We start from the raw sequence: 25,511 nt of genomic DNA on the forward strand, positions 1-25,511 counted from the left end.
TTGTCAAAAATATGAGACATATTTATTACAAATATTCAAGCATATTTTGATTTCGTCGTTCATTTCCCCTCATGCTTGCTTGAGTTGGACTTCGTGATCGGAAACAAGTCTTGATCTGAAAATTACTTTGTTCAGGTCAAAATCAGTGATACATTTACTCTTGTCAGAGCTGCAATAAGCTTGTTCCTGAATCCGTACCCGAGGAACGAGTACAAAAGCGGGTTCAATACAGAGTTAGAGTATGCAAGGCTAGAATACTCTAAGTGAAAATGTGAGAATTGAAAGTTAGTTACCAAAATGTCAGATCTCTAATTTTGGCGCAAAAGTGATGTTCCGACAAATCCAGGCCACTTAGCCTGACAATGTGCCAAAAGTGAAACGGCAGCCAGCAGCAGACGAAGGAAATCACTAGATTCGCGACTAAAACTGTCACTTTTCGTCGCGGAGGCATTCCCTTGAGCTTTGAGACTTTTTGCTTTCGGTGTTCGTCTTTGCGCAGTTGTTTAAGAATTCCAGCTACGTCTTTTGCTTTGGCGTCGGATTTGCCGAGTTTTTTCTGGGAGGAAGCCATGATGGAGAGGATGTTGGTGTAGCAGAAGATGACGATGGCGAGTGGAATAACGAAGCCGACCGCTGTGATGATGTACATGTAGTTTCTGAATTGCTAGAAAAGAAAGTCACTCGGCACTTTCGAAGCCAGTTCCACCTTTGATCCGTTGCTGAGGCAGTGGCTTTCTAGCGCTCCATGGTCCCCATCAGCTTGGAACAAGCTAAACGGGTGCGAATGATGATGTCCAGTGACAACGAAAAACGTCGAGTTACCCCCTTAATTCCTCCTTTTATGAAAAAAATGGAATCTTTACCGATGTAAAAATGATGTGAATCCTCAAAATCCGAAGTTCCATTTAGACCAAGAGGGTTGACTTGGTTCATGATATCGGGAAAAGCAACGATGCAGCGGGCATTCTGATTGTCTTCCGGATCTCGGTAGGCGATGTCAGAGTACATTACAAGCGGAGCGACAGTGAGAATGGATACGAGCCAGACGCCAGCGCAAATTGAGTTGGTTACTGTTTGCCTCCACTTGTAGGAAACTCGGCGACAGACTGATAAGTATCGATCCACAGCTAGAAATTGATAAGACCAAAGAAATTATTTCTTTTGCTACCCATCAAAGTAAGAAGAAAAATCGACGAGAAAAAGTTCAAAAGTTTCATCGATTCCATAATCTTACACGCAATTCTGCCAAAAATCCATGTCCCGCGAAGCCTATTATCAGCTGCAAAGGGCAATGATATGAGCAACAGCGAATCCGCCACTGCCAAGTGCAGAACATACAATCCCGCTGGTGCTTTTAGCGACCCGTGGGTAAGGAGCAGGACTAGAATGACAAGCATGTTTGCTGAGAAACCGACGAGGAACATGACCAGATAGACGGAAGCGACGAATTTTTCGGTGAATGTGGGACGATTGACTTCGTTCATGATGTTGGTTAGATAAGTTTTTTCATCTTCGATTGGTTATTGAGATTATAAGCCAAAACAATGGTCTAGTTGCTCTAAGGGGTTATTTTTAACCTGAACAAAAGGAGAGTTACTACAATTCGCCGGAGGAAGACAAAGACTTGTACTTTTATCCTGTAAAGTAACTAAATATCAAAATGAATTCTCGAAGACAATAATTAAATTTTACCAAAATAAGGGTTGACCGTTTCATATTCTCTTTCAATATATGAGTGAAACTTGTCCGAAATCTCCTTATAATAATTTTTCATGGGAAAAGAAAAGCTAGTCTTTTATGCCCTTTTTCTTCGAAAGGAGCAACTGCTTTTGTTTGACAAAATTGCATGACTGTCAGATTAGGTTTTAATGTAAAATCACGAGTTGAGGTTTTAGCTGTGTTATTGATGGATTTATGCTTGATGACTTCTGATGCTTATCCGATGATTATTTTTCTGGAACAAGAAATAATGTCCATCTAGAAAATGCAGTTTACGCCCGGGGCAATGCCTCCACCATCTGAGGCTCCTCCTCTCCGCCTTTTTTGCATTGAGAGGAGCTCAAGGTGTAGGTGACATGAAATAACCTACCCGGACACAGCTGCTGGAAGATTTTGAGAAATGAAGAATTACAAGGCAAGCGGTTCGTTTGAGGACAAGAAAAATCTTGGTGAAAGTTCGGGCAAATCAGTAACCATAAAAATGTAAGTTAGAACCTGTTTTTATTGTTTCACTACAACAAATAAGGGATAATCAATTTAAATTATCTTTAAACATTGCAGGAAACGGGTCGTTCACTAAAAACCCTGATTCATGAATATACACTTAGTGCCGCTTTTTTGGATTTTCATAAGATGTATTTTAGAGATGAAGATATCCAACAAGTCGCAACAGACGAGCATCATGCCCGTCAAGCCGCGCAAATCACCGGTGCAACTCCGTATCACATCGCCAAACAGCCGAATAAGCAAACCGGTCAAGAAGTAACCCTATCAACTTCGAATTCGTTAGACGTCCTCCTTCGCCCAACCCCGTCACCCATGCTTGAAGAGGTCGAAGAAATCGAGGAAGAGACTGAGACGATTGATATCAAAACTCAACCACAAGATCATGAAATATCATACATTCAGGTAAATATCCTTTCGTTTCAATTTCTCTTTAATTTCTTGAAAAGGCTCCATCGATCCAAAGAAATCAGCCTGCTTTTGTAAAAATGGCGGATGGAAAGATCCAGCAAGTTATGATGCAAAGTCCCCTTCAGGTAAAAGTCTCTGAGACCAGGATTTTGAAGCCTCACGGATCTCTAGAAACAACGTCAGATCTTCATGGGTCCAAATGGTCAACTGTTCGAAATTCAATCTGCAGAGCCAAAACAACAACCTCAGCAACCGATTGTCCTTGTTTTGCCGAATTCAAAAAACGGCGAAACCCAAAAACTTATCCTTCCCCCAAACCTCCTCGGCAATTCCAATAATGGACAGCAAATCATCTACGTCATCAACAACAGCAATGCGAACAGCAATGATTCTCAATCAAAAGCATCCGGGTCGAATATGGGAAGTACCAGTGGCTTTGCAAAGAGTAGTTCAAATGTGAACGTGATTGATTTGGCAGCAACGCGCGCTGGAATCAGGTCGACCGAAATCGACGTCAAGGAGGAGGATAAAATGGTCAAAGCCGATGTTCAAGGACATCATGCTTACCCTAGCCCATTTTCACAAGTAAGAAGAGACTGTTTTCAATTGATTAATTGTCCTCCTAGGTACCCGTGCAAGATCGCTCCCACCAGTGCAAATTCTGCCACAAGAGATTCGCCCGATCTGACGAGTGCAAGCGCCACGAACGAATTCACACTGACACTCGACCCTTTGCTTGCACTTATTGTGACAGACGATTCACTAGAAAAGACCACTTGCGGGTAGTATCACCCCTTATCTTCATCCTTTACCATTTTCAGACTCACACGCGCTGCCACACGAAGGAAAAACCCTATAAATGTCCAATCTGCGATCGGAGCTTTGCGAGATCTGACGAGCGAATTCGCCACTTGAAAATTCACATCAAACGAGGCGAAACAACGATGGAAGAAGCAAAGAACAAAATCAGCCAAGCACTTAGAGACCAAACTCTTCAAAGAAAAACTCACATTATTTTCGAAGAAGTAAAAAGTCAAAGTAATATTGTGCCAATAGCAAATATTGATTTTATTCGAGAAGAAAAATAAATAACAAAGAAGTTCAAGAAAAGCACTTTTTTATGAGGAGAAATAGCTGCTAGTGGTCGCTATATTCAAATCCGCGGAATTTATGCGTTCCCCTTAATCTTGTCAAAAGCGGAGTTCCAGATTCCGTCGAACAAGTCAATGGGGCGGAACCTTCGCGTTCCGCTCGCTTCCTAAAATCTTCAAAATTTCAAGAATTCGGTGAAATTTGCTTTTATCAAAATATACAAACTCGCATGCACTGGTCGGGATAAGATAACAAAACTGTGATAAGGGTATATATTCGTGTTGGAAGGGATGCTTTGAGGGTCCTTATCAGTGCTCGGTGGGGTATCTGGGAGGTTTTAGAGGATCGATATGCGTCATTTTTCAAAAAGAGATCTTCGAGTCCTTTTTTTATTTTAGAATTACTGGTAATGACAAATTCTTTTAGAAAAGTGTCGTTCTTTTCTATTGTTTATCTCCTTCGAGGCCGATTACTATAATTACGCCAACACTTCGAGTCACGCTCTGTCGATGGCGGGAACAGTTATCACACTCGTGCACGGTTCATTAAAGCGGTCGCCGACAATTAACAGCGCTAGAATCGGATGTGAACGTTTGACTCAGTTGATTTATAATTGTTAACGATAAAATTAAAGGGAATAATGAAGTGAGAAGAATTCCATGACTTTCATTTTAACGAAGAATTCATTTCTATGAGTTGATACACATTTCTATCTTCTATGAAAATTTCTGAAGATTATGAGAATAAATCTTGATGAACTTTCACTGATACTGTTGAACCATAAGGAATATAAATGAGGCAAGACCCTTATTGAGAGGTTTGCAAACTTTTTTTCCTTTATCTGGCTTTAATAACGAAGAACGGTTGAACAGGTTAATTATGAACGTGGGATTGTAACTTAAATAATCTCAAAGATATTTGGATATAAAAACATCATTTTTTCTGAAGACTTATGATTTTTGGCAGTAAAGAGGAAAACGCCACCGGGAGACCATCTAAGACGAGAAGGAGACGATTAACATGCCCAACTTGTCTGAAAGCAACCACTTCTGTCCGATTTGTTTATTATAATGCCGATTTTGTATCACAAACAAGGCTGCGCATTTCGGTAATTATCAGCGAATTCGTGGCGCAATGTGGTCTCTAACGTGGCGCAACAGTGCTCCGCTACGCCACGTTAATTTTTTTAGTTTTTCAACAACTTGTTTGAAAATTTGAATATTTGAAAAACTTTTTCGTCGGAACTTGAAAATCGAGAGAAGTTTCATGTTCCTCGCGTTATGGACTGTTGTTTTGATAGAGAGTGTCGTAGAAGCTTATTCCTTTACAGAGAATGGATACTACTTTTATATACCAGCAGACAGAGTATGTATTGATCAGTTGATTTTTAAGCACACTCCATTCAGGGCTGTTTTGACCAGCTTCCAAAATGTCCCCCATGCATTTGCGCCGATCAAGATCTGATGGGCCTTTGCGCTCGATCCTGCGGCTTATGCCATTCTCCAGAGGACAATCGAATCAAGTTCAAAAACGACATCATTTACTTGCTCGATCAGCTGTTTGATGCTCTCCCGCATGAATATCGCCCGGAAATCTTTTACACCGACACTAGTCATATTTACGAAGAAGCAGAGTATCATACGCCAGATGAGTACTTCAACCCGAAAATGGCTGATCCGCAGATCGTGACCACAACAACTATTACAAAAACAACAGCATCAACGACGACGACAACGACGAAGATCCTCGCTCGACCACCACCAACAAAGAGACCACGAACACCACCACCAAGAACTGAGAGTACGAAAACGCCCAATAATCCATTTGGGATTTTCCAGCCGACTTGCGGCGAAACACCCGCCCGGGCTTCGCGCTTCCGTCGAATTACAAATGGCTCGACGGCGCGGCAAGGGGATCATCCTTGGATGGTCGCACTCGCATACAAGAAAAGTGTCGGCTGCGGAGGGACAATTATGACGCCTAGTTTGATCATTACGGCGGCGCACTGTATTGGCGGTGATCCTAGGAAAGGATTCAATTTCTTCATTTTTCATATTCAAAATCTTTTAATCACTAATTAAATCCTATCAAAGAGATTCCATGGTCCTCGCCGGAGTGCACAACTTGGACCACTTGACAGCGGATGGCGTCGATGACGTTCCAGATGAAGTCTACGATAATATCCAAGTCCGAAATGCGAGACAGTATTACATCCATCCTGAATACAATGCTATGTCCGATGAGCATGATATTGCTGTACTAGAGCTTGATGAGCCACTGACGCTTTCTGACTATGTCCAGCCAGCTTGTCTTCCAAGCGGGGTAGGAAAATCGTCCTCATACATGAATCTTCAAAAAAAGATTTAGGAGCCGAGGGTGAATGAATATTGCGAAGTTGCAGGGTGGGGAGCTTCAAAACCTGAAAATGCTAATGAAGATCGTGAGCATCAGGTATTATATGATCAGTGAATGATTTGACCATCAAATAAATTCTAGAGCCAAAACTGGCTTCTACAAATGTTCGAGCTTGGAACATCTTATCCTCACTTACCAGCTTGGGGATTCGAGCTAGATGAAGCAAAGCAAACAGGAAACGAGCTGAAATCTGGAATCCTTCAAATCGTCTCTCAACAAGCCTGCCAAAAGCAATACGAAAACGACATCATCACTGGGAACATGTTTTGCGCTGGCTCTAACGCTGGAGTCGATACCTGCCTTGGCGACAGCGGCGGACCATTGGTTTGCCACAATCCAGGGGACCAACGATGGGAAATCACTGGTGTCACTTCTTGGGGACGAGGATGCGGAGGAAAATTTCCCGGTGTGTATACAAAAGTCGTTCAGTATCTCGACTGGCTAAGTCATATCGAGGCAGGAAAGGGTACACCATCCCGTGTTGACCATTTCCAATTTGAGGATGGTGACGAAGACGATGACATTTTCGATTATGAAGCTTCTGGTGACGACCTCTCCACTGATTTCTACAAGTGTGGTTTCGAAGTCGAACTTCAAATCCCTCAAAATGGCGTTCCAGCATCAGGAGTCATCACCTCCCCCAATTATCCGAAAAAATACTCGAGCGACGAGAAATGCCGCTGGCTGATCACTGCCCCTGCCGGCTTCCACATCGAACTCAAGTTTACTTTCTTCAAAGTTGAATATGACACGTCTTGTCGAAAAGATCGCGTAGAAATACACCATGATGGCCAGGGGTTCTATCTTTGCGGAAACGGCATTCCAGAAGATACATTTACAACGACGGAGAAACAGATGGAGATATTTTTCTCTTCGAACAAGCTTATTAATTTTCCTGGTTTCTCGGCAATCTACACGATCAAGCGAAATCAGCAGCAAGTTAGCAATATTGCTGCTTCCTTCGAGCGAGCGGATGATCAACCAACAGGAGTGGAAACGGCTATCAATGGAATCTGCGGACGACCCCTAATATCGCCCGATCGAATGGTCCGAATCTTGGGCGGACAGCCGATCCGACCAACTCAGTGGCCTTGGTTGGGAATGCTGCTTGAAGAGGGTTTGAATCAATTTGTAAAAATGCTTTATATTTCGTTCATTTTCAAGTTGACTAACAAATCATAGACGGAGAATACATCCATATGAAATGCGGAGTGGCCTTGATCTGTCATCAGTGGGCGATAACTTCCGGAGATTGTGCTAGAGAATTGACTTACGGTGAGAAATATGTGCACAAGGTTAAGTTTGGGAATATGCGTTGGGATCAAGCAAGTAAACACCAGGAAGAAATCTTGGTCAAGTCGATAATAGGAAAGTGCTCAGAAATGCCTAAGTTTGGGATTCGAACGAGCTGTCGTTTTCTAGGGTTCCCCACTGTATAATGTTGTCTAAGCATTGAAAAAGAACATCCACTTTTCGATGGCGGATACGACTACGACATTGCTCTGATAAAATTCGCTCGGCCAGTGGCATTCAACGAGTATATCCAGCCGATTTGCATGAAAGACTATGTTCACAAAAAGAAGGGCGGCTTCAATTGCTTTGCGGCCGGATGGGGAATGAATTCGCAGACGATGTCTACCAGACAAGCACATTCGGCAAAGATCAACATCGTCAATGACGGCTATTGCTCGCAAATTTACAAGAAAAAGTACAGCACGCAGCAGATGGTTTGCACTGGCGGAGATAATCGACCATGCCAGGAAAGGATTCAACTTTTTATGTGCAAAGAGTCGGGAAAGTGTTGTAATCTTCGAACAGGGAGATGGAGGAGCTCCGCTAATCTGCGAGGCAGATAATGGAGAATGGTTCCTGCATGGGATTTCAATATACGGACCTGGATGCAATAAGAGAGGCGATGGACCCTCGGTCTTTGTTAGACCATCGGTATTTCTAACATTTATCGAGGTTGGGACCATTTTCTTACATCTACTTATTCGATTTTAGGAAGCGACGGGAGGCTGCGTGCGATCGTTTTAATATCTATTTCTGTATAAAAAGGATAACTACCTGTTGCTGTAAATATGAACAAAGATACAACACTCAATTTAAACCCTTAGAATTTTTATTCGTCATCATCGTAGAAAACATTTTTCGAAGGCTGCAAGGAAAATCTACAGAGCTCTCCGGCTTTTAAAATGCTTGTGTTGTACGTATTCTCGGGGTTGCTCAGCTTGTAGTCCCAAAGTTTAAAGTTTTCATCATTCCAGACACCAGTGTTGCCGTCGAGTTTGTAGGCCATCGTGAATTCCTGAAGATAGGAGTCGGCGATCGACTGGACAGCTGTAGTGAAATCGCTGAAATTTTGCTCGTCGAGGTATTCAGGAACGCCTCCGAGGCTGTCGACATTCACTGCGTAAGCGGAAAGTGTCCAATAAGAATCCCCATTTACTAGGAAAACTAATAAGAAAAGGGAAGAATGGGAACTTTTACCTTCAACACGAGTAGATCTTATTTTCTCGGAATAGACACACGAGCGCTCCAGGCTCTTGACGAAAATGTTCTTAAAAACTGTCCTCTGGCTCGGCTCAGTTGTGATTTTTTGCATTTCATCAAACGTTGTTTGCTGCAGTGGCGTTTTCGCGATCTTCGACAAGAGTGTAATATCGCCTAGAAAAGAATTTAGAAATCCTTCATAAAATGGGAGGATGCGCACCTGATATCTCGGAAATAAGATGTGCCCAACGCTCGTGCTGGGCCGAGTGCGACCAGTGGAAGATGGCAGGACAGTCGATGCTCGTAATAGCTCTGCAGACACCAGTGAAAGATGCGTTGATGTTTTCTTCGAAAAATTCTGGATCAAAACCCGTCTCTTTCTTCATTTTTTCTTTACATGGTTGAAAAATGCTTTCGCGAGAATTCAAATCGGGAAGCCGCTTGCGGCTTCCAGCATCAAAAAAAGAGGGTGGCCTTTTCATTCAGAGACCTACCCTAATCAAGAAAAACGATCAGTGCGAATGGGAGTCTCTTTCAACCCTATTACTCATACTGCCTTTTTGCTGAAAACCCGCCGATTGCCCCCGACATTCCGCTGATTTCCAAGGTCGGTCTGTAAATCCTGTCTGGCCCGCAGACCAATGCAGGTCCGACATAATCCGAAAGTCTTCTCCTCAAGATCTGAGCCCTCGCCAACATTCTAGCGATGATTGAAACGTAGAAAGCTTTTATGTTTATAAAAATATAAGTTTATTCGTTCATATAAAAATCAAAATTGAGAAAGATCAGACGTATGTGAAGTAGTGGAAGGCGGTGAAATTAAATACATGGTGATAATATTAAAGTTTTGTTCAAAAATGATGTTTCCTTCTTATCGTCGGCCTTTTTGCTTGACGGGACGGCCGCGTTTCTTGTTTCGTGCTTTGACCAGAGCATCGGCTTGCTTCTTGATTTCTTCACGCGTGAGCATTTGAGTATCCTCTTCGCCGGATGAGCCGTCGTCGGAGAGATCTCCTGGAGCGCGAGCGGCGTGATGACCCTGAAGAATAATGAAAAAGGATTGAGAAAGTTAGCGTACCGGTGATTTAATAGCAGAGTATGGTGCGGTTTCCTCGACTCTTGTAATTGCCCAGCTGGTCAAATCCGTTCCAGCGCGTTCTTGAGCTCCGTCGACACCCTAAATTTTCAAAATGACTTCGAACATGAAAACAAGGAAAAACTCACATCTTCTCCAAGAGATTGGAGCAAACTGTCGATTTGCTTGCCAGATCGCTCGATGATTGCGTTGATGTCTCCCACGACATCTGCATTTTCTGAAAAGAAGAATGAGTAAAGCAAAGTGTTTTCTAACGTCTACCTGGTTTGACAGTTTCGCCTGTTCCTTCCACAAAGTCAAGTTTGTCGCAAAGATGCTGGACGCCTGATCTGACGTTGAGAAGAAGCTCTAGTATGGATTTATAAGATTGAAATGGAGAATAGAGGCTTACTGTTTTGACGCTCAAGTTTAGTTCGATATTCATTCGCGAGTTTGTTGTTTTCTTTTGTCTTTTGGGTCATTTCGAAGAGATCATTGTCGATCTTTGCGGCTTCGTCAGCGTCCGAGTATTTGAACTTGTTGAATTGAGCTTCGAGGTCCATTCGCGTTTCTTTCAGTTCTTTTATTTTTTGCTCGTTTTCTTCCTGAAACAAACTGTTCAAACAGGCAAGACTCAGATATCAAAAAGATATTCTGAGAAATTCAGAGATACTTTTCGACATACAAAGACATCTCTCGCATTCTGGGATATCTTCATTTATATAGGAACGTACCTTGAGAGTTTGAAGATGCTTGGACGTTTCTCCTTGCGATTCAAATCGAGAAACAGCTTCGTCAATGCTCGAAACGCCGGTAGCCTCCTTGATCGCGCCATAAATGCCTTCATACTCAGCGATCTTCGCCTCCAAATCATTTTGCTGCAAGATATCATTTCCTTGAACAGGGTCGAGAACAGCCGGAGTCGAGCCAGTTCGGCTCTCCATTCTCGTCGTTCTCCTCTCCAACGCGTCAGCCCCTCGCTTTTCATCAGCCCGCTGTCGCAGTTCTTGAAGCATTCGGTCTCGTTCCCGCCTTTCTCGCTGAAGCTCTTCCTCGTTTTCGTGAAATTGCGCTTTGGCTCGATCCCGCTGGGATTGAGCCTGAGCGAGCATGCCCTGAACGCGCTTGAGTTCTTGCTCTTGCTCCTGTACTTGGCGCTCTTTGTCTTCCAAAATTGTCGGGAACTTGAGCGCGCCTTCTTGAAGCTTTGCCAGCATCTTTTCGTAAATCGCCTTCACATGTTCCGCTTCTCGCTGCTTCAAAAGCGCTAGAATCTTGTTATCGGTCTGTGAGAACCAGAAAACGAACCTTTGTCAAGACGATTTTCAATAGTTCGAAGCTGACGAGCATTTTCTGAGACGCCTCTGCAGTTTTCCTCTTCTCTCTTGATATCTTTTTCCATCAGATTTTTCGAAGTCTGAAGTTCTTGAAGCTGACGGCGTTTCTTTTCATTTTGGGCGCGAATGGCGTTGAGGCGTTTTTGCTTGTCGCACTTTTTCTGATCGATAATCTTAATTAAATTGGTTAATTAAGGCATTAGGGGAAGGACTTACATTAACAACGTCTTTTCCTGCTTTGCTTTTGACTGGGCTCGGCAACCTGTGTCAGGGACAGGAACAGGGACAGGGTTTCCCTCTTCCTGACCCAAATTTTAGACAGGTACACAGGACAGGACCAAAAAATCTTCCGATTTTACACAGGAAGACAGGACAGGTTTTTCCAGACAGGTCAGGAAACAGGACCTGAGTCAGGAAAAAAGACAGGATTTTTTGTAATCAAAGAATTAGATAAAATTTCTAATTTTAAGAATATTATAACCATTTGGTTCATTGCCAGGATTAAAAAATGGCGATTCTTTCGCGAATGTTTTCTTGGCAATCGATTCTTGACTTCAGATAATGTATAAAAGTGACTTCATAATTAAGGGGCTAAAAGTAAGTAAGTAATGATAACCTACAAGGTAAAATCCGGTTGAAATCAATTTCGACGCTTTTATCTGAAATTTCAATAAACTTCCAGAATATAAACCGGTACGATCAATTTATTATAACGACGTTTTTGGCCTTTTTTCTTTTAAATTACCTTGCCGATCTAGGTTATTGAAGCCTGTTTCCTGACCTAACTACACAGGAACCTGTCTCAACTCAGGCCCTGACCAGGAAAAACAGGCCTGTCTTTAATCAGGGACAGGGACAGAAACAGGGTTTCTAAATTTTAATCCCAATTTTGGTCAGGTACACAGGACAGGGCCAAAAAATATCCCTTTTTTACTCAGGTACACAGGACAGGGTCCCAAAAACAGGAAACAGGTCCTGTCTAAGGTTTTTAGACAGGTCAGGATGCCGAGCCCAGGCTTTTGAACGCTTGTTTCTCGATTTTGTGATCGCCGAGCGCCGCTTCGATGACTTTTTCATCTCCTCTGAGAACTTGGGCGAGTTGTTTGTGAAGCTGCTTGTTGCTGACTGTAAGTTCGTGGATGACGCGTTTGTTGTCGTTCATTTGCTGCGTCGTGCTCTCTTTGTAGGCCTTGAGGTCGCCCTCGTGGAGCTGAAGCTTCTTGTTCGCCTCATTTATCTGGTCTTGGATCGAGACCCCGTGTTTCATTCTAAAACCCGAATTATAAGTTTTTTTCTTAACCGTCGAGCGTGTTTAAAAGCTCCTCGTCAGTTAATTCATGTCCTCGGACGCTGGAATCGTCGAGGAATATCTTCTCTAACTCATCAAACTCGTCGAATTCGTCCATTCCAAGAGACCCTTGTGATTTTGCATAGTCCATGTCTACATTTGCTTCGACGAAGAAATGCTGCGGGATCTCGGGGAGACCAACGGATCTGAAAATAAATTCAGATTCTAGAGATACTAGAAGACTAACCTCCTGTGCTCCAACAGAATCTTGGTATTCTCCTTCGCCGAAACTTGTCTCGTCACGACGTACTTTCTATTCTTCTTGACGTTTTCCCTCACTTGTGCAATATTATCTTGTCCATTGTTCACCGCCAGTTGGGAGAGAATTTCTCGCATGTCATTTTCAAGCTCTTTGTGTTCTTCCGAAACGATTTGCTGACTCGCCGTGAGAGGTCGAAATCGTCCAGCATTTGCTGCTTTTATCGCTAATTCACGTGCTTCAGCATCTTGATATTCAAGACGGCAGAGAAAGACTTTCAAGCCGGCCAAAGAAAGCATGTGGTACCAGTTCGTTTTCACTACGTTTTTCATGTTGTTTCGGAACGAATGCATCAGACTTCCAGAGGCGTCCATTGAGTTGAATTGGTTGATTAGTTTGAAGTTTTGTAGCGTTATTGTAAGACAATCCACTCCTACAAGTAGAGCGTTACAGTAACTATAGGATAAATTCAGAAATATGCCTTACCGATGAATTTAGCTGTTTCTGCTGCATGTTTTATTGCTCTCATGTTCATTTCTCTCGAATATTGCAATGCTAGTCGATCGCATTCTTCCCAACTTTATTCTGGCTCTACAAAAACATAATTTCGGTAATTACGAAGAAAAAAGTGTTCTAGAAATTGAGCCTCTTCCTGTATTTTGTTTTTAGTGTCACACCAAGCGGCGAGAAACGCAAGTTATCGACGTAATTCAGCGGATTTCCAGGTCCCCAGTAGACCGACACGCCATGTTTCCCGGTTCCTAGGACTCCTCCAGCGTTGAATTCACCGATTGTGCAAATCACGTGCCCTCGGCCATCGACTGCGAATTCTTGTGGCCTTCGACTAAAACGCTTTTATTTATAAATTCCAATTTTATTCTCAAATAATTTCTTACCGAATGTATTTTTGCCCCGGTTGGGTGTGATCGTCAATCCAAAGCGTAACTGTACTTTTCGCATTCGCCAAATTCGAAGTTCTTCTTTTCAAATCTCTCAAAATCCTTCCACTCTTCGCTACTCTTGAAACGTTCATTTTACCGTTCTGAAAAAGAGAAATGAGCGTGGCGCGCCAATCACCGCCGCGCGTTTCCAAAGCAACGCGCTTTTAATTTTTCTGGAGCACGCTCAAATGCGACGGACACTCGTCTGCGCCAGAACTCATCCGCGTCGCGCGCTCATTTGCGCGGCCGTGGCTGGAGAGCTTCGCGGCAGATGAGCGTTAGCCGCATATGAGCGCGAAAAAAAACGCGAAAAGTTGTTATATTGAATGCTTAATTCAGCACGAAAGACGAAGATAAATCAACCAAAAATATATTACAGTCCTTAAAATTTCAGCTTCGATAATTTGGGTACAGACTGGCGGTACAGAAATTTCATCAACCAAATCGAATAGTTCATGAAAATCATTATGCTGGCTCGGCAAACTTTCAAAAAGGCATACAGGGTGAATTGAGAGAAAGCTAGAATTCAGTATCCATGATCCTTGGCGCTCTTGTTCCACGTCTTTCCATCATCGCTTTCAAATAGCCTAACTGCCAATAACTTTTCGCGTTTTTTTTCGCGCTCATATGCGGCTAACACTGATCTGCCACGGCCGCGCAAATGACCGCGCGACGCGGATGAGTTCTGGCGCAGACGAGTGTCCGTCGCATTTGAGCGTGCTCCAATTTTTCTCGAGCTCTGTCGGGCATCTATCCGTAGTAGGATTGGAAGTCGGATAGGAGCGATTTAGTCAGGAGAGGCATTTAGTCAGGTCTGTCTAACTGGCTCCCTGACCAAATGTCTCTCCTCACTAGATGACTCCTACCCTCAGAAGTCTAGGTTTGTAGGGACAAGCGTTCCGAGTCTAGCTACGTAGACAAAATGTCGAGATTTAGTCGATAATTTATTGCAATTAAATTTAAAAAAAATATTTCAGCACTGCGACAGATTTCAAATAATATATTTCTACTAAAAATCAAGACCTAAAAAAATGTTTTCGCCTGACTCAGAAAGAGGCTGAGTGCAGAGCTTGCTTGACCTTGATGGAAACTCAGTCTGGCTACAAAAGCTTCGACCTTGAGCTCATCCCTCAGGATATAATTTGCCGTAGATCTCTCATTCTGGGCTCCCCAGAGGCGCGTTAATGATATTTAAGAAATGTTAACTCAGCAGAACTCGACCTAATTATTGAATCAGTGACCTTGACTCCTCGTCTGCAGGACGATATGCACCATTTCATAAAGGCAATTAATAAGGTCTGTAACCCGCGATCACGTGATCCGATCAAAAAGTTTTCAATTACAATTTTTTCAATTGGGCTAAAATAAACACTTCTACAAAGTTTCGGGTACTTGGGGTTGATTTTTTGCTCGTCGGCCCTAAATATAATGATATGATATTTTCACTGCAGATTTTGCGGGACTATATTGAAGCTTCTTTACTAAAACAAAATCATTATTGTTCAGGTAAAAATGACGGTGAAATTATTCATAATAGTGTATTTCACTAACTAAGGAACACGTTCTTCTCAGAAAATAATTCGTAATTAGCTTCAACTTTTAAATAATATTATATATCATTTAGCCGAAATATTCCATAAAAGTCGTATGTCAGCTAAAAGAGTTTGATCGGTGCTCAGAGTCTGCGCTCCATGCTGCCTTCAGAATAATTGATCGACAATCTGGCTTTTACCCATTCTGAAACTATCCTTTAACTTCCAGTCTTCCTCGATTCCTCCAAATGATCTTTCCTTTTTTCATCTTTCTTTTTGGGGTTGAAGGGCAAAAGTGCCCAAGAGAATGGGGAAAAGCTTGGCGGAAGAAGATTTTGAAGGTATTCTCTTCCTTGATTTCAAATTCTTTCATTAATCGTAGCTCGTGAACGCAGCGGATCATTATGCGAGCATCAAGAAGGAGAATAAGGTCTTGCGACTTCATGATGATTGCATACCGATGATTTCGAACTTCAAATGCTTCGAAATGGAATCCCCAAACAAGGTAGCCTATCGAAAAAGTTGTTTTTCAGAAAACCTCTTTAGAAAACATGCGAGCTGATTGTATGGAACACGCCAGAAAAGTCATACCGTGGTTCACTGGAAACAACAAGTCGGCAGTCGAAAAATCCTGATATAGTCTGTTCTCTTCAGTTCAAGATGAAGAATAGAGCGATTCAAAGGGCTTCTTTTAAGAACACTTGCCAGAATGCGACTTATAGATTTTGGACGGAATGGTCAGAGTGGTCCGAATGTCCGAAACCTTGCGGGAAAAGTTTTTTATTTCAATAGAAGTTAACATGAATGAATTGATGATTCCGATCATCAAAAATAAAAATATTCTTCAAAGACGAGCAAAAAGAACGAGAAACTGTCACGATGGAAAAACAGATGGCGAGGTGTCCTTGAAATCGTTTCTAGGAATCTGCGACGAAACGCTTCAAATCACCCATTCTGACTGCGAAAATGTAATGAATCCTGATTTTCATCCCTTCTTTTCATTTTCAGACCATTTGCCCAACGAACTTTTTCTTCTCGCTCGACGGAAACTCCATCCCCGAATCATATCCATTTTCCTCCCTCAATCCCGCTTCCAAAAAAGGTTCATCAGACCAACAAAGAGTGAAAGCTAATTGATGCGTTAGATTGCAAAGAGTTCGTCTTCACTGTCCTTCGAAATGGAAGTGAAATCGAGCTGAATGACGATCAATGCAATCGAATGGTCGAAGCTACTTTTGACGCTATTCGCGAAATCAACTCGAATAGAGGAGAAAACTCGTCCTCGGAAATTCTCAGTCGAAGATCCAGGTAAAACGCAAGGCGAAAAATTCTAGCTAGAATTTTAACCTCATCATCTAGAACGCTAACACAGTCATTCTCATCAATTCCTAAACCAATTCCAAAATCGAAACCAGATTCAAATCCTGCATTTCCTACAGCAGAGTTTATAAATGATTCAAGCCAAAAAGATGAAATGAATCTCGTCGACATTCTTCAACAAAGAATCGACGAAAAAGATGAAGAAATCAAACGTCTTCAAGAGAGCAACAAAAACTGCTTCAATTCCTTATAATAAAATACATAGGCAAATTGAGATACTTTCGTTTATTTGCTCGGAAATCACCAGGAAATACCAAGAGTTTTCATCTTCTCCATTATGTATCGGTCACAGTAGTCTTCAATCTCCACAAGACTGTAAATTCCTTCCAGCAAGTCGTCTCGAAAGACCCCTAAAATCCCTCAAGCTTAATTCTCATCATTTTCTTACGAGAAACGCATTTTTCCCGCTCCGACCAAAGGTCGAAAGAGAAAACAGTGGCGACTGAGAGAGTCAAAATGGTCAAAAAATGCATAGTCTTTGTGTTTATTTGAAGAGTGAAAATCAGAGGTTTTAAAGCAAAAATTTAATTATTTTTTAGCAAAAGAGGATTTCGCGACATAAGGTAGACAACCTTCAAGCGGCTTAAAAGGAAGATTAAAATAGTGCAGTTGGAACATTCTTTTTATTAACAAAATATGAGCACAAATATACTGACAATAGAATAAGCAACACAACAATTTCGATTGAGCGTCAGTTGAAGAAAAAATAGGGTCAAAAGCCAAGTTTAAATAAATCAACTCAAATCCAACTCTCTCTTTCGGAAATTCGTCCTTAGCATGTTATCAGGTTAAATTTTTGATTGCATCGCTTCTCTATTAAGAAGATGAGCTGAAGTGGATGACCATCAAATTTTCTGATGAACATTTTAAAAATATCTTTTGCTTTTCAACTGGTTTCTGCGATGTCTTTCCATGAATATCTTCAAACTGGGTTGAGAAAGGATCGAGAAGAATGCCTTGACAGTTAGTATTTCTTCGATTTTTTTGTTAAAAAATATCAAAGATATGTACAAAGTCTTCATTGACCTAGAAGAGCAATTTGATCGACATGCTATAGCAAGAGTTTCAACAATATCGTCTTTTTTCCTTCCCACAAAACTTGAAACTCTCCTCAGACGAGTATTGCGACCGAGTTATTGAAGCTGAAATCCTGAGCTATTTTCAACCAAGTGAATAAATCCGCTAGTTGAGTTAAAGAACACCTGTTCCATTTTACCGCAAAAACCGTGTAACACTGTTTTTCCTTTTTCAATATTGCAGGGCTCCTTACTAACGGTAAAAGTACCTTATAATGAGCTGATAGACGGATCAGCGGTTGAATTATTCATTCCTTCTCCGTGTTATAAAATGTCGAAGGCAGTGATCTTGGCAAGTTAGTTGGCAGAAATCGGCCGCACTATCGGAAATGAAGATTTTCCAGTTTTTAATCGTTTCAAATCACATTTTTGCGATGACTTTCAACGAGTATCTCATAGGTGGAATCAAGGAGGATAGAGAAAAATGTCTTGACAGTAAGTTTTAAGCTTTGTCGACTAGAATGATTTTTTCTTACTCTTTTCAGACATGCAAAAGCTGATTCTTGGTATTCTTGGAAAATATGATCGAAAATTGGAAAACGAAAACTGCGATAAAATACTCGAAACAAAAATCATGTCCTTCTTTCAGTGAAAAACCTGCTTACTTTTAATAAATTATAATTAAGACCGATGCGAACATCGCAAAAAAGAGTGATGCTCAATCATCCTCTTCTCTGAACTTATTCACAATGCATAAACAGGCGCACTTGAATCGTCCAAACTTGGAAATGCGGCTCATAAAGCGTGAGTCACCAAGCACTAAAGCTTATTGTTCACAACGGTTAGTGGCATCTCAAAGGGAGAGAAAGAAGTGTTTTCGCGGGACCTCGTAAAGTCGAGAATGATTCTCGCTGTTTGAAAAAAAACTACTCCGTGAACGAGATTATTTCTCAAATTCAAGCTCCAGCCCCGGAGGCAACGCTACGGTTCAATAAATAACCCCTCCGTTTAACTCCGATTGTGAGGAGTAAGAGAAAGATATCGAAGAAGAAAAGGAAAATTAGAAAAGGAGAAATATGAAGAATTGTCCAGGAATCTTGACAGCTCTTTTGGGGACGGAAATATTTGGCTTCAATGTCGAAACTCAGCAGCCAGTGGAACATAAAGGAATGTTTGAATTAAAATGAAATCGATTGTTTTATGAAAAAATGACTGTACAAGCGCGTCAATACAGTAAGATAAAGCTTATTTTCAAACAAATAAAAGGCGATATCGACAGTTACTTTGGCTTTTCTGCTGATATTGATGACAGTAAAAGAAGAAAGAAAATCCTTGTTGGAGCCCCAAAATTCCAGGGGAATGGAAGTGTATACGAATGTGACGTCATCTTTGGCGAGAATAGTTCTTGCACAAAACTTCAAGATCCTGAGTACCTAGACCCGTACGGAAGCTATGTTTCGTCGAAAAACTTGGTCCCGGACCGAGGGCATCGATTGCTTGGAGCAGCGGTGAAATATACCGATGATAGTGAGAAGATCTACTGCGCGCCTGGAGATGGCAAGTGGAAACATGTTTATCCATACGACAGCTCAGATCTGCAAGAAAAAGAAATTGATAAATTCATCACTGGAGATGGCGACTTCAGATTCCGTCGATTTGGATCGTGTTGGATCGATGACGAAAGATACCAACTGAGCGACGATGGCAAGGGAAAAGGATGGAGAATTATTGATCGAGAAAGAGATGTCGTCATTTCAGCACTAGATACTTCAAATGCAAATGGTGTTCTTCTGAGCTACTCGTCGATAAACTCCGGAGGGCGGAAGATCTCGACGTCTCAACGGCTTAAAAAAATTGTTCCAGGAGACGAGGTCTCGAGAAAAGAAGGGTTCAAATCTGGTGCTGATTTTCTCGATATTCCTTTTGGCCCATCAAAGGGAAGACTTCTAGTTGGCGCGCCGCAATTCGACGGAGTCACGAAAAATGGAATTGTTTTGATTGCCGACGGCAGTAAATTCCTCAAGCCATCGGATTTCTCCGACCTAGACGAGTTCTGCATTCAAGCTGGACAACAGTTTGGCCATTCTCTCGCCCTTGGGCAAATTGAACCAAATCAAAAAGCATGGCTAGCAGTTGGAGCTCCTACTTGGTCAGATCTTCATCATGTCAAGGCAAATCTTGGGAAGGTCTATGTTTATGAAATGACTGCAGATGGAGAATTCACGGCTAAATTTGTCTTGGAAGGAGATAAAGATGATCAGTACTTTGGAAACGCGCTTGTTGGTGGAATCGATCTGAATTATGACGGGTATGAAGATTTGATTGTTGCGTCGAAAAACAAACTTTCTGTTTTCAATGGAAACAAGGAAAATCTTCTGAACACAGGTAAATACAGTTATAATATAACTTCCACTAATCTTGTTCCAGACATTGACCCACAAGTCATCCCAACTTCATCAATGACCCGGCAACTAACCGTTTCCCGAAATCTCCTCCTTGCTGGAATCCCTGAAGACTCGACCGTTAAAGTCTATCGAACTCGGCCAGTCGTTGAAGTGACATTCGAGCAAAAAATGAAAGACGACTTGATTCCTGTTTCGACAAAACCAGTATCAGAGACAATTATTGACTGGCAAGCTTGCGCAGAGTTTGTAGAAAAGAGCGCGAGAAATCGTGATGGTAGCGAAGGAACGGGTCAAAAAATCTAGAAATCAACGAACAATGCTCATGAAAATGATCTTTTCTGACCCAACAGAAAGTTACTCTTGCAGGATCAACCGTCTCAATCAAACTGGACAGCAAATATTCCTCCCCTCGATTAACCTACAAAAACAAGTCCGAATTTGACCTTCCGCTCCGAAAAGAAGGATCAAAAATGTGCACCAAAGAGATCAAAATGACCGTCACAAGCACGCAACTTTCGTCAAAAATCCGCCCTATTGTTGTCAGCGCAAAAGTCAATGCAAACATTCCAGAGGGGATCATGGCGCCAATATTGAGCCCCATTTCGCAAATTGAAGTTGACAGAGAGCTAGAATTCGATAGAAACTGTCCGCCAGATAATTTATGCAATTCTAAGGAATGGATATAATTTCATAAAAGGCAAGCTTTGCTCAATAAAAGCCAAGACTTTCGTTTTTTATATCTTAAAAAAAGTTGCAAGCAGAAAATGATGTTACAATCAACCAGCCAAATCTCGCCGCCCGCACCCAGAAACTCACGAATTCTATCATCATGGACACAAAAAACGTCGTTACAGTCACAAGTTTACTCAAGGTCGGTCCCCAACAAAGCTACGGAGCTGTTCTTGAATATGTTCATCCTCTTATCACCGCTAATACGACTGCTTACACGGAGGGCAGTCAAAATTGTGAACAAAAAGATGGAGTCAGAACTTGTCAAATCGGAAACCCGCTTCGGCCGGGAGACTACAGATTTGAGACCACTTTTACTTTCGATGATCCGAGGGCTAGAGAAGAAATGTAAGCTGAAAACTCAAAATCAAGAGATAAAAATCATTCTAGGTCAAAACTTCAAGTCAACTTTTTGAACGAAAACAAGCGACCTCAACCCTCTGAATTTGAGATCGATATTCCAAATGCCATCGTTCACAATCTTCCTCTCAAGTCAAAGACCTACATCAAATCTGGCGAGTTTCCTGATGAGCCAGTGAGCAAGGCGTTCTACAATGACGAAACAGAAGGGATCGGTAGAAGCACTTTGAAATTCGAAGTGAATTTTCAAATCTTCAATCTTGGCCCCGCGAGCTTTAGAAATGTCTTTGAACGGGTCAAAGCTTTTTATCCAAGGTTAGGACGCCTAAAGATATAATTTCTAACCATTTAATAGCTCTTTCAAGACCGAACACGGGGATAAATTGAAAGTCCTAACTCCTACTTCGATGAAACTTCAGCAAACTCAAGGGAAAGATATCCTGACAACTGTTAATTGTGAGCATCAAAAAGCCAAGAAATCGAAGAAAGCTGCTGGTAAGAAAAACCATAAACACAAGTTCAATATTGTTGATTTCTAGCGGTGGAGCCAACAGTCCACTATCAAGATTATAGCTGCGAAAATTCTCTTTCCTGCGATCAAATCACGTGCCCGAAGCCACCACGACCAATTGACTTCAAAGATGGCCACCGGCTAACTTTAAAGGTCGAATTTGATGTACATGAAGACTTGTTTTTTGTTGTCAGCAATCACTCGAGGATTTTTACGAGATTAGACTTTGACGTTCATGAAGAGGACTTTATTTATGGCTTTGGAGCACAAGCTTTTTCGAAAACAATAACGTATGTTACGGTTGAAAAGAAACGTCCTAAATTTATTGTTTCAGAAACGAACTCCAAGTCCAACTGAAGAGTCTTTCACGGACCGAATCCATTCCATTTTGGGTAATTATTGTCGCCGCTCTCGGCGCGTTCCTTATTATTTTGATCGTCGTCCTTATCATGTGGAAGAAGAAATGCTTTGAATACGGCCCAAAGACGACGCAAGCCACCACCTCGAAGGCTGAAACTGCCCCGATGCTACAGGCGAAAACTGAAGATATTCAGTGATCAAGCAATCTTCAATTAAAATTTCTAACTCCGCTACAACTCATTCCTGCTTGAATTTACATGTTAACTGACAAGTCTTGATCTGATCTCAAGAATTACACTGCGATTACTATCAGAAAAAGGTCAATTGTTACATAAGTTTGTAAATAATAAATAAAGTATAGCATATTTGAAATTTGTTCTCCTATCCAGGAAAGGATTTGTGATTTGCTTTTTTAATTCAAGAAAATCTCTTGCAAAAATAAATTTTGATCAAAAATCTTCGGATAAAGCAGCTTAATTTTTTACAAAAATTTACATCAGTGCAAGAATTATAAGTGAAGTCATAACATTAAATAGTCTATCGAAGTTGTTTTTGGAAGAATTTGGCGACGAAGATTGCTTAGATTTAGACTTCTCCTCCTTCGGACTGCTTGTTAAATTCTCCTCATTTTTCTTTGTTTCTGTTATTTCTGTACTGTTTGAGGTATCTGAAGTGGTTTCTGCTGTACTTGGTTTTTGGGTGACAGTTGTGCTTGTCGGGCGAGTTTTTTGATTGAGACTGAAGTTCATCGAGTCTCGGAAAAGATCCCGAGTAATTTCTTTTCTTGTTCCCGTTTCTGGAGAGGGCGTTGGGCCTTTTGTGGACGTATCCAAAGATATTGTCAAACTTGGTGCGACTGTGGTCGTTGTTTCGAGGTAAATTTGCGTTGTGTCAAGAATTATTTCATCATCGACCTCTTCTTTAATTTGCTCTGTTTTCTTGAAAAGCGTAAACGGCGTCTAAAAAATGGTTCATTTTAGATACTTGATTATACATATTGAGGCTTACAGTTGAACTGACTGTAGTAGCAACTTTCGGATTTGATTCAGAAGAACTCGGAGCTCCGATCAGCTCGCAAAGAATGGCAGAAAGGGTGCATTCTGAAGGAGGGCTTGAAGTCGTAAATGTGAATTTGGTATCACTCAATGTGTCCAAAAATGACTTTTCCTCCGTTTCTTCTACTTCATATTCTTTCATTTCCAGCAGAGTCGAGACATCTGGTGTGGTTTCATACAAAACGATGTTTGAAGAGGGAGTTGTGCCGATCAGACTCGAGGAGGCCGTTGTTTCATAAGGTATGAGAAGAGATGATGGTGTTGTCTCAAAAGGTATTAAATTTGAGCTTCCAGTGGTATAGAATGGAATTTCTTCTGCGTCTGTGACAAGATCGTAAAGCTCCATTTCTGCTGGTGTGGTTTCTAGAGGTCTTTTGTATAAGGATCTCTTTGTTGATGACCTACCGTAAAGGGTAGATGCTGTAGTACCAAGAGTGGTGTATCCAAGTCCTCTCAAAATCTCGATAGAGCTATCAGAGTAAATTTGGTAACAAAGGTCAACAGAGCAGCTCCACGGCCAAACTTCTCCAGCTTCACTGAAACTGCCATCGGCTTTGACCCAAGAATTCATAAATCTAAAAGCGATAAAGGCAAGATTTAACGAAATAATGCTTACTGAAATCTTGAGATAGCAGGAGTAAAGAGTTCCGCAGCACAACCTCCATCGCAACCGCCAAGAACGACGAGTTGATAGCCAAAGTTGACGACAACAGCTCTTGACCGGGCCATATTCATATTTCCAATGAGAAGCCACTCGGATGCTTCAGGAACAAGAGCGTAGACTTCCGACCGACGAGTACTGCGGGAGAGGACTTGAAGGCCGCCAAAGACATAAACAGTATCGAGAAGAGCTGTTGATGACTGACCTTAAAAATCATTATTATTTCAAGCATCGATAGAAATTCCGGACAAACCATAAATGGCTTCAGGAAGCTGAGTCCCAGGAATCCAAGTCGGGTTAAACGATCCTCCAGTCGCACCGCCTTCAGGAGCCGAAGGAAAAATTTCAACAGTATATTTTGTAAACGGCTCTCCATCAAACAACCTTGTTCCAGTTTTTCCTCCAATCATGTACAGCCCTATCATCGTTGAAAAAATAATTTCTTTGAACGAAAAATACCTTTGGAAGTGACCGCTGTTGAGTGATCGAATCTGCTCTCCATCAGATCCGGCTCATCTCTCCAACCTGTCTCCGGCGAGAAACTCTCGCAGCTCGTTATGAAATGCGATTGATTCTTTCCGCCACATGCCCAAATTCGATCTTGAAACACGACTGGATCGAAGAATCCCCGCGCGTTTTTCATTTTGAACGTTTTCTTCCATTCATTTCTTGATTATTTAATATAAAAAATAAGATATAATAAAAACGAGGCTGTACCTGACAGGATCGTCCAGACGAAAAACGGTATCAGTTGGTCCGCGGCGCGAAAATCCACCGAGAAGGTAGAGCTCGTTCCGATAAATAACGTGACCGTGATAGAATCTTCCACGGTCGGGGAGTTGTGCTGAGTCTCGTTGAAATCGAGCTGTGTATGGTCAATTTTTTATGAAAATTTTGAAAAGACTGTTCTGAAACGCCTAAAATAACGGAATTCTCAAGAATCATAAGACCATTTCCTTTCATATCAAGCGTCTTCGATTTCTCCTGGAACTCATAACCTCCTGAGACATAAATCTCGCTGCAGCACTTGACATCTTCATACCTTCCCTCCACAATATTTACAAGCAACCATAATAATCTCGCTCTTATCATTTTCAATTTTCAAATTCTCTGTCCTTTTTCATCTCTGATTGAACGTTTGAAAATTTCGTTTAAGACTCAATCTTCTGAGCTCATTTCCGGAAACGACTCAAGTGGTCTCCTGTCGGAATTTTTCGACTTGGATTTGAAAAAGCTAAAAATTGAAGAGGGAAAATTTAAATGACACTTTATGCTTTTAAACTTCTCTAAAGCATTGTAAGGGTCAGAGGGATGAGCATGTGCCCCAAGGCGCCCAATCGTGGATTCAAGAGTACTACTCTTGAATCTCGTAAATAGTATTCGAGCCGCAGAGATATTTTGCCATAGGACCTGATTTAACCACAATGAGCCTTCTAGGGAACATCTTCTGGTTTTACTTTTATTTTTGAACAATAAGTTTTTCGTTAATTTATTCAAGCAGAAAGCATTTTTACACATGCACATTTCTCTGCTTCTCAAGCATTCCTTTTGTAAATATTCGCGGTCGAAATAACCTTCCCAACAAAAGTAGCAGCTTTATCTTTCGGAATCGTCCAGCAGTTCTTGTCACGATTATGGCGGTGGAAAAACACTTCTTCATAAACCTCTTCTTCCTCAAAATTGACAAGCACGACTCCTTCCTCCGCCATCGAAAACGGGTCTAGTAGATATTGGTTTTCTAGTGCTCAAGGGTTTTTTCATACCTTTTGTGAGAATCTGATAAGCACCGAGTGGCATAAAAACTCCAATGACTCCTCCTAAGTTATCAGATATACCAGTAGAATCTTCGAATCGGAAGTTGACGTTCTCATGATTATTCGCCGTCTCCAATCTCAGAACAGGTCCATTTTCAATCCCCAAAATAACCCTTTTCCCCTGGGGATAGTGTTCCGGCAACGAAATATAGAC

The 25,511-nt window shown here is 41.6% G+C and overlaps 10 protein-coding genes across 11 annotated transcripts in view; 5 read left to right on the forward strand and 5 right to left on the reverse strand.

Annotated features, from left to right (window-relative positions):
* The window catches only part of LOC145704694 (uncharacterized), a 50,175-nt gene that overhangs the window by 3,318 nt on the left and 21,346 nt on the right, over positions 1–25,511 (forward strand). The gene's annotated exons all lie outside the window — the stretch shown is intronic.
* On the reverse strand, positions 26–1,484 carry LOC145704947 (somatostatin receptor type 2-like). The gene is made up of 6 exons (XM_081782403.1): positions 1,169–1,484; positions 864–1,127; positions 707–825; positions 294–664; positions 159–249; positions 26–115 (listed from the first exon to the last, which is right to left on the reverse strand). Exons 1-6 carry the CDS (start codon positions 1,482–1,484, stop codon positions 26–28), a joined length of 1,251 nt encoding a protein of 416 aa, XP_081638529.1.
* Positions 2,065–3,722, forward strand: LOC145704949 (uncharacterized). The gene is made up of 6 exons (XM_081782404.1): positions 2,065–2,202; positions 2,364–2,628; positions 2,673–2,759; positions 2,806–3,219; positions 3,261–3,416; positions 3,456–3,722. Exons 1-6 carry the CDS (start codon positions 2,120–2,122, stop codon positions 3,720–3,722), a joined length of 1,272 nt encoding a protein of 423 aa, XP_081638530.1. The 5' UTR covers positions 2,065–2,119.
* LOC145700997 (ovochymase-2-like) lies at positions 4,916–8,251 on the forward strand. Its single transcript, XM_081778222.1, has 8 exons — positions 4,916–5,091; positions 5,133–5,742; positions 5,822–6,048; positions 6,094–6,177; positions 6,223–7,258; positions 7,324–7,498; positions 7,592–8,106; positions 8,146–8,251. Exons 1-7 carry the CDS (start codon positions 4,993–4,995, stop codon positions 7,995–7,997), a joined length of 2,637 nt encoding a protein of 878 aa, XP_081634348.1. The 5' UTR covers positions 4,916–4,992; the 3' UTR covers positions 7,998–8,106; positions 8,146–8,251.
* On the reverse strand, positions 8,255–9,330 carry LOC145700996 (uncharacterized). The gene is made up of 3 exons (XM_081778221.1): positions 8,855–9,330; positions 8,632–8,808; positions 8,255–8,589 (listed from the first exon to the last, which is right to left on the reverse strand). Exons 1-3 carry the CDS (start codon positions 9,114–9,116, stop codon positions 8,264–8,266), a joined length of 765 nt encoding a protein of 254 aa, XP_081634347.1. The 5' UTR covers positions 9,117–9,330; the 3' UTR covers positions 8,255–8,263.
* LOC145700993 (outer dynein arm-docking complex subunit 3-like) lies at positions 9,355–12,338 on the reverse strand. Its single transcript, XM_081778219.1, has 9 exons — positions 12,062–12,338; positions 11,263–11,286; positions 11,018–11,219; positions 10,444–10,976; positions 10,122–10,314; positions 9,992–10,078; positions 9,859–9,947; positions 9,713–9,811; positions 9,355–9,673 (listed from the first exon to the last, which is right to left on the reverse strand). The coding sequence occupies exons 1-9, from the start codon at positions 12,311–12,313 to the stop codon at positions 9,506–9,508; spliced, it is 1,647 nt and encodes a 548-aa protein (XP_081634345.1). The 5' UTR covers positions 12,314–12,338; the 3' UTR covers positions 9,355–9,505.
* On the reverse strand, positions 12,342–13,673 carry LOC145700995 (uncharacterized). The gene is made up of 5 exons (XM_081778220.1): positions 13,490–13,673; positions 13,246–13,437; positions 13,080–13,171; positions 12,582–13,026; positions 12,342–12,540 (listed from the first exon to the last, which is right to left on the reverse strand). The coding sequence occupies exons 1-5, from the start codon at positions 13,624–13,626 to the stop codon at positions 12,342–12,344; spliced, it is 1,065 nt and encodes a 354-aa protein (XP_081634346.1). The 5' UTR covers positions 13,627–13,673.
* Positions 15,151–16,654, forward strand: LOC145704073 (uncharacterized). 2 transcript variants are annotated; one of them, XM_081781507.1, is made up of 7 exons: positions 15,151–15,407; positions 15,449–15,571; positions 15,613–15,841; positions 15,922–16,034; positions 16,075–16,168; positions 16,212–16,374; positions 16,528–16,654. In XM_081781507.1, exons 1-7 carry the CDS (start codon positions 15,315–15,317, stop codon positions 16,637–16,639), a joined length of 927 nt encoding a protein of 308 aa, XP_081637633.1. In that variant the 5' UTR covers positions 15,151–15,314; the 3' UTR covers positions 16,640–16,654. The 2 variants fall into 2 exon arrangements, with proteins under 2 accessions (XP_081637633.1, XP_081637632.1); XM_081781506.1 differs by having other exon boundaries at positions 16,426–16,649.
* LOC145704951 (integrin alpha-IIb-like) lies at positions 18,331–22,181 on the forward strand. The gene is made up of 8 exons (XM_081782406.1): positions 18,331–19,847; positions 19,890–20,156; positions 20,222–20,418; positions 20,619–20,944; positions 20,987–21,271; positions 21,312–21,451; positions 21,496–21,757; positions 21,802–22,181. The coding sequence occupies exons 1-8, from the start codon at positions 18,671–18,673 to the stop codon at positions 22,022–22,024; spliced, it is 2,877 nt and encodes a 958-aa protein (XP_081638532.1). The 5' UTR covers positions 18,331–18,670; the 3' UTR covers positions 22,025–22,181.
* On the reverse strand, positions 22,310–24,404 carry LOC145703899 (uncharacterized). The gene is made up of 7 exons (XM_081781298.1): positions 24,261–24,404; positions 24,003–24,211; positions 23,797–23,961; positions 23,499–23,748; positions 23,288–23,457; positions 22,836–23,245; positions 22,310–22,786 (listed from the first exon to the last, which is right to left on the reverse strand). Exons 2-7 carry the CDS (start codon positions 24,184–24,186, stop codon positions 22,319–22,321), a joined length of 1,647 nt encoding a protein of 548 aa, XP_081637424.1. The 5' UTR covers positions 24,187–24,211; positions 24,261–24,404; the 3' UTR covers positions 22,310–22,318.

This window comes from Oikopleura dioica, chromosome PAR (genome assembly GCF_907165135.1).
Source record: "Oikopleura dioica chromosome PAR, OKI2018_I68_1.0, whole genome shotgun sequence".
NCBI classification, from domain to species: domain Eukaryota; kingdom Metazoa; phylum Chordata; class Appendicularia; order Copelata; family Oikopleuridae; genus Oikopleura; species Oikopleura dioica.